General features: G+C 26.0%; 1 protein-coding gene across 1 annotated transcript; it reads right to left on the reverse strand.

Moving 5' to 3' along the window:
- Positions 1 to 3,423: 3,423 nt before the first annotated feature.
- Positions 3,424 to 4,359, reverse strand: LOC136082209 (uncharacterized). The gene is made up of 3 exons (XM_065800727.1): positions 3,930 to 4,359; positions 3,596 to 3,853; positions 3,424 to 3,494 (listed from the first exon to the last, which is right to left on the reverse strand). The coding sequence occupies exons 1-3, from the start codon at positions 4,306 to 4,308 to the stop codon at positions 3,424 to 3,426; spliced, it is 708 nt and encodes a 235-aa protein (XP_065656799.1). The 5' UTR covers positions 4,309 to 4,359.
- Between the last annotated feature and the right edge of the window lie 3,366 nt (positions 4,360 to 7,725).

The raw sequence follows: 7,725 nt of genomic DNA on the forward strand, positions 1-7,725 counted from the left end.
GCATCTTTAAATGTCTTTTGGGCAGTTTTTCATCATTAGTGTTTCGATAAAGTTGGGTCAATCAAAGCATCAACTATAAGGCTCCTCTCTCTATACCTTTGTTTTTTTAGCAGAGGATTTGGCAAGGTATTCTTTAATTTCCATCTTTTAACCCAAATGTAAAATATTCTCAAAAGAGTAAGCAATGAGGAGTAAAAAACCCAAAATAGCTTTTCATTTTCAACTGATTAAGTACACAAAAATTGCATGATTTAAACTCCAAAAACATTGCATGATTAAGAGGACAAAGTGTAAGTGATAGCATTCACTCTTTTACCATCAACTCATTGGTCAAATCTAAAACGAGGTAGTTGTAACTGGTTTGTCTGTGTAAACATTTAGGAAAAATCACTAATAGGAAAATTTTTCATTTGCTTTTCTGAAAACATCGTAATAAATAGTTGAAAAAAAATTAATATAAAAATTTATAAATATATTTAAATGTGAAGTACGTATTCCAATCTAAAAATATAACAATAAAGCGTGAAAAAAATAAATTTAAAATCAAAAAGTTAACTATACTAACTGTATTAGTTGCGTATTTTGAGTTTTTTTCCAAGGGGGTTTATGTTAAACTAAGAAAATCTAAATTTTTATATTTAATGTTATGTCATTGTTGATGCTCTTTTAAATAATCTCATGTCGCTGAGAACTATAAGGCCGACAAGGCTAGAAGGACGGGGGCCCTGAATTAAACCAAACAGTTGTCATACGATAGGTTCTGGAGTTCTGATTTGGAACGGCGCCACTCCCGTAAATACGTCTGTCAGGGTTTAGGGTTAAATCCTATCTCGTAAATACAGTTCTGATTTAAATAAGAGCTTTCTCATACTCTTCAAAAAGTCTTAGGAAAATATATAAGAATAAAAAAAAACAAAGAAAACCCGTTTTATTTTTCTTTCTAAATTTAGTTTTTTATGTGCACTATTTTCTATTTTACTATTAGTTATAAAATTTAAAGATTAGTTTAAAAAAACTCTATTAAAACTTTTAAGAATACTGTTGTTTTAACCTTCATTTTGAAATAATTTTATAAGTTACCAGAAACCAAGTTCTTCTAACTTATCTAACAAACTCTTTAAGTGTACACAAATATATATGACAATGTGTATATATAAATAAATTATCTCAGTATCTTGCTTTGTTACCGCTGCAGCTAAAATAAAAATTTAAAAACTTGGAATAAATATCGTTTTTTAACATTGCCAAGGATTTTTGTTTAGTGGAATCGGATTTTTTGTCCATTCGATAGCTTGAGAAACTGTGACAAAATAAACATCAGGGAGTTTTTGTACTTCATCGATAAACATCGAAAGACCTAGAAAATTTAACTTAATACAGAATTTTACATAACTAAATAAATACATGATTAAAAATAAACATAATTTCATCTAAAAATAATTTATTTTATGTTGGAAATTTTAAATCAATCTGTCTATATATCAAGTATATATAGATTATGTACAGATTAAATCAAAAATATTTAAAAAAGATTTAAATATTTATATAATGAAAGAACTTTGTATTTGAAACCGGCACATTTTAATACAAATAAATTAATGAAATAAATGATAGTGAATAAATTAATGGAAAACAATGCCAAAGTAATGCTAACATTACTCTAACAAAAAATATTTTTTTTTTTACAATAAAAACCCACAATAAAGTTTTGAAAAAGTTAGTTACTACTTTAACGTAAAAATTATATTAACTTTAAACTAGGCAAGTTTTTGAAAACATAAAAGTTTAAGATCAAAGGTATAGTACAAAGCATGAGAAAATGTCTGAAGCTGAACATTTCTAAGGCTGAATCAGAATATTCATGTTTAATTCAATTCACTGTTCAATGCGCTGTATAGCGGTTAAACCATTAATGCTTATTGCAAAGTTGCTGTTATATATAAAAAAGGAACCTAAAAAACCTTTAAATTAAATAAATAATGCAGATTTAAAAAAACAGGATAATGAACCTATGTTGAATCATAATTTTTTCCGGTAACAAATATTTCTTATATCCAAACCCATGACGAGAGTTAAAGGTTATTTTTTTAAAAACATTAAAAAGTTTAAAAAGTTTAATAATATTTAGTTGGGTTCTATTCAAGCTTAAAAGCCTTGAAAGAAATTTTTGCTTGCGTTCAGATATTTTTCTATTTAATTTTTTTTTTCTATTTTTTTCTACAAAATTTATTTACCTTCTATCCGATATACTTCATTAGACTGACCAAACCAATTCGATATACTAAATATTGGAAAAGGCTGTTTGCTATCGCTGTAATGTTTTTTAAAGTTACCCATAATGACTTTGTATACTTCTTGCGCCGACTTTGCTTTTTTGAGACACTGATCAAACGTTATGCATATACTGCCATCTTCATACATCCAAGGTGAAATTGGCATAACCCAAAGTCCTGGGTATGATACTAAAACAAACAGAAAAGTTTAAGCAAAACATAATAAACAGAAGCTTAATCAAAAAATCAGATGCCAACACGATAAGCTGGTCAGTTATTTATTAAGTATTAAAATTACACACGTAAACCTCTAGTTTGTTAGTGCTACAAAATCAGTTAAAATTATACACGTAAACCTCTAGTTTGTTAGTGCTACAAAATCAGTTAAAATTTTCATTCACTTACTTTGTGGACAGTTGTTCATGTAACACAATTGACTAGTAGGTGGAAAGTCTAAAGTAAAAGGCCACCATCTTATTCCTGGAGCGGTAACTATTGAGCTATCATAACTGATATTGTTATCAAGTAGTAATTTGTACACAGCTTCATTGAACTCCAGATAAGGCGTTTGCCACCCAAGTATTTGAATTCCAGCAACTTGTAGTATACGTTTTTGTCTGAGTACTTCTTCTTCCAGCTGTTCATATGTAGCCTAAACAAAATTTTAAAATCATTGTGAATCTGTTTTCTAAATTTTGTTTAAAAATCATCATCATTATGTTGATCATTATTCATCTAACTCATATAGTACTTATTAGAAATATATGGTAATATTTTGAATTGAGTATTTACGCTATAATTAATTATAAATTGATGTAATTAAACATTTTAGATTTACTATTATGCCGAATAATGAACTTTTGATAATTCTATTATAGCAAAAAGGACACGATTAAGGTGATCTTCATCCCATATTTTAATTAGAACTGCGCGGTAAATATCTCAATTTAATCGAATTTCACGCTTATCCTACTCAAAATGATGGACGCTTTAGATACAAGAAAACTTTTGTTCTAAGATTTAAGGTATACCTTATTCCACCAAGTGTTCGGATTTTTGTATGAGTACGAATTATCTGCAATCTCATGACCTATTATTAAATATTTTTCAAAAGTAGATTCATTAAATAATCAAATTTATTTTAAAAGAATTAAAAATTTTCAAATATTGAATAATGCGACTTCAAGTTCAAAATATAACCTTTTAATGACGTAATTGTAACTTAAAATGTTTTTTATTTTATTTTACTCAAAATATAGGTATAAAATATTCAATTCTGATTATTTAATAAAATATACTTTATATAAACAATAAAATGAAACCTTTTTTGTATAACATTTCAACAAATGAATATTCTGTATCACTGTTAGAAACAAAAAAAGTTGCTTTAGTTGAGCATTTCTTTGTATTCGTTGATTTAAATAAACTATTAAAGACGAGAGAAGTTTTTGCGTTAATTGGATCGTTCATACCAATTACAATCATTTGTGGAGTATTATTTCGTGGAAGTTCATCAGGTATTTCAACGCTTGGGCATCTGCATTTCGGAGGAACACATGTTTTTGTTTTACATTTTTTAACTAATTAAAAAAAATGTGTTAAATGTTTTGGAAAAAAATAATAAAATCTTTATGATGAACATTAAGATATGTTTACCTTTTGGTTTTTCTGTACTTTCGGGATTTTTTTCTACAGTTGTTAATTCTGTTGTAATTATTGTTGAAGTTGGTTGGCTTTCTTTTGTGGTTAACAAGTTTAAACTTTTTATTTTTTCAACGTTCTTTTCGAGCGAAACCGGAGCAAGTTCAGTAGCAGCATGAGGAGCTTCTTCTGTCGGAACAAGTTGAATTTTTAAATTATTACTATTTTTTGATAAATCTTTTCCAGATAATAAATCCGACTGTGTCGCTACTTTTTCGATTCTTTGTTCAAGATATATTTGATTTATGAATATCGCGCTAACAGCAGCAAAAAGGAATGCAAATCCCACTCCAAATGCAAGTCGAAATAGGAAAACTTTTGTTTTTTTTTCCATTATTAAACTATGAATTGACAATGTTTTTTTCAATTTTTTAAAATAAGTTCAATGTTACTTTGCAACAGTCAAACAACTAAAAACATTAAGAAACTAAACTATAAAACAATTATTAAATTAAATTTATTAATAGTTTACAAATGTGTTTCAGTGAAATAAAAAATAAATATTAACAAAAAATATTTTTTTCGTATACCAGAATGAAAAGTTAGTAATATTTGCAATCATGTTGCAAATCATGTTGTTTGATTCTAGAAATTTGGTAGAGTAAGTAAAAGTTTACTTAAGCAGCCAAACAGGTTAGCAGAGGTAGATCTAGAATTCTATAACTTATGTGTATGTATATATACAAATATATATATATATATATATATATATATATATATATATATATATATATATACAAATATATACAAATATATACATATATATTTATACATATATATGCATATATATATAAATATATATATATATATATATATATTTATACATATATTTATATATATATGTACATATATATATATATATATATATATATATATATATATATATATATATATATATATATATATATATATATATATATATATATATATATATATATATATATATATAATACATATATATATATATACATTAATATATTCATATATATATACATATATATACATATATATATATATACATATATATAAATACATATATATATATATACATATATATATAAATACATATATATATAAATACATATATATATAAATACATATATATATATATATATATATATATATATATATATATATATATATATTTATATATATATATATATGTATGTATGTATATATATATTTAGGGCCGTCCCGAAGAGGTCTCTCATTTTTGGCTAGAGATACCAAAAGAACTAGAGACACCCCAAAAAAAAAAAGCTCCTCAATCTTTGAAATTTGTCAACTATAGTTCAAAGCATCCCAACTCAAATGCTAAACGTGCCAACTCAAATGCTTATATGACAGCTTGGGGGAGGGGATAGTGACACCCCTACTAATTTTTTCTTCAAATTTATTAAATGTTATAACTTTGTAATTAGGTTGATTACTTTAAACCTAAGATAATACAAAAACGGTATGCGTTTGGTTTGCCAGTTGTTCATTCAGATTTTCTTGCGAAGATTCTGCGCGGAATAGAGAATCAGCTTAGAGCATTTAAAAGAGTCGTAAAATAATAAACTAATTTATTTCTTAGTTAATTAATTTGTCTCAATTTTATATATAAAAAAAAAGTCATAATAAACATATACTGTCAATAAATTTACTTAATCAATAATGGAGGAGTGTTAATAATGTTAAGCTTTCTTAAAAGTAATATTTGATATTAGTAACAAAATTCACCTGAATCTTACAACATGCTACTCATCTCTGCTTTTGTTTTGATATAACTGCTACCTGATTATTTGGAAATCTTTAATAATTTTTTAGTTGCAAAATTTCCATTTATATTTTATTGGAGTAATTAAACTTAATTAAATATGTTTTGTTAATTAATACGTTACTAACAAGCTTTTAATGTACACGCAAAAATTATTAAAAAGATATCAAATTAAAAGTTATTTCAACCACAAATCTCTTAATAACTTCCCAATAAATTTAAATATATACCACTAGAAGGCAGAGGATATTTTAAAAATGATAATTATTTGTAATAAATTTGGACAATATTATTTCATTTATTATATTCTTCGCTGGCTTTGGTTAGTGGCCTCTATATGGCAAATAGCCGAAGGAGGATAAAACGCATTTATTTACGCAAACCATTTTATAGTTTTTTGTTTTTCGAGTTGTAGAGAATTATTGAACATCTCCTTTCAAAAAGTTTATCGAATTAAAAACACAATATTCATTTTAACTTAGACTTTAGTGTTCTCGTGCGTCTTAGATATTTTATGGTTTGTCACAATCGTTCATTGCAGTTGACTCAGCGTTGATTGTTGCACTTTTGAGGAATTTTTTCTTATAAGTAAATAAATAATAGAAAAATTAAATTAATAAACATCAATTTTCAAATAATTTTTTCAAATAACTAAGATTTAAACGTTAAAATTTTATCCTATCAGTTAATAAATTATTTCCAAGTTCATCACTCTTTGCAAAATAAAAATGCAGTAAATGTGTACTTTTGTTTTGTTTTGTTTATAATAGTGAACTTGTTTACATTATTATTTTCGATTTGTTTTTACACGTTTTAAACAATTAAATGCAAAAACAAAAAATCACAATCCCTTATAGCATAGAGAACAAACAATGTAGTAATGTCCAAAATGTCATCATTAAAAGTATTTAAATTTTAATTAATTCAGTACTTGCGGTTTTCTTTGGTTAGTTTTATTTTTGGGGCTTGTCATAATCAATTTTATCTATACATTTATATTCTATTCTATCAGCATTAAGGAACAAAGTTTATTCCTGGTTGCAACCAGTTTTCTAAAATAAACGAAAAGTTCTAATAAAACCATAAAAAAAAATTATTTTTTATTATCAAAACTCTTTGGGCGTTTTCAAAATAAATAACGTTTTTTGTTTCCATGGTTACAATAAAAATGGATATTATAGAAGAAGTATTTTGTTTTTCTTGTTAATTGTTTTATTTTATGTTTAAACTCCTTTATTGATATATTGCAACAGAAATGCCAGGGTTCCTACCAATCAGCAGCGCTGTGATGATGTATTTTAATGTTACAGTGAACTTGCTTAAACTCTGTATGAGTATTAAACTCAAAATTGCGACAGGTTTTTAACAGATACTAAAATTTCATTCATTCTTTTTCATTTTCTTTCATACATTCTTCTCTAAATTACTTAAATTTTGAACCAATAAATTGAGAACAAAGATCGCGAAGTTATAAGATTGGTTTGATCAAGCGATTTTTCAAAGAAACCCTGACAAAATGAGGGCAAAGATCTCAAAGTTATGAGAATAGTTTGATGAAGCAATTGTTTAAAGAAATCTTGACAAAATGAGGGCAAAGACCTCAAAGGTATAAAACTGGTTTGATAAAGCAATTTTTAGAAGAATTTCTAACACAAACGAGTGATTCAAAATATATTTCGACTATGGCTTTTATTTTCAGCAAGTTGCGCTTCCTGATTCTAGAAAAAGATGACTTTCACAACAGTAGCAGGGGGTTAGCTTCAAATATATTTGATGTTTACTTAACTTCTTACGAATAAAATTATTTTTAGTTATTTTGGTGCTCCAAGAAATCCTTACGCACTTATCACAAAGCATTGCGGAGTAGCATTTAACCAGGTAGTTCATGCCTTCTTTACCGATGTTACAAAACTATTAGGATCCATTATGTGAACAAAAACGTCAAACAGACGTTTCATAGACGTCTTAATTAGACACGTCTCAGACCTAATA

The sequence above is a fragment of the Hydra vulgaris genome, chromosome 07, assembly GCF_038396675.1.
Source record: "Hydra vulgaris chromosome 07, alternate assembly HydraT2T_AEP".
NCBI lineage: Eukaryota > Metazoa > Cnidaria > Hydrozoa > Anthoathecata > Hydridae > Hydra > Hydra vulgaris.

Bases quoted from the DNA above. Each gene is read 5' to 3' on its own strand.
- LOC136082209 (XM_065800727.1), bottom strand. From the start codon at position 4,308: ATGGAAAAAAAAACAAAAGTTTTCCTATTTCGACTTGCATTTGGAGTG. The intron at 3,854-3,929 runs GTAAACATATCT...TTTTTTAATTAG, and splicing joins AAGTACAGAAAAACCAAAAG to TTAAAAAATGTAAAACAAAA. The intron at 3,495-3,595 runs GTTTCATTTTAT...AAACATTTTAAG, and splicing joins TGAAATGTTATACAAAAAAG to TTACAATTACGTCATTAAAA.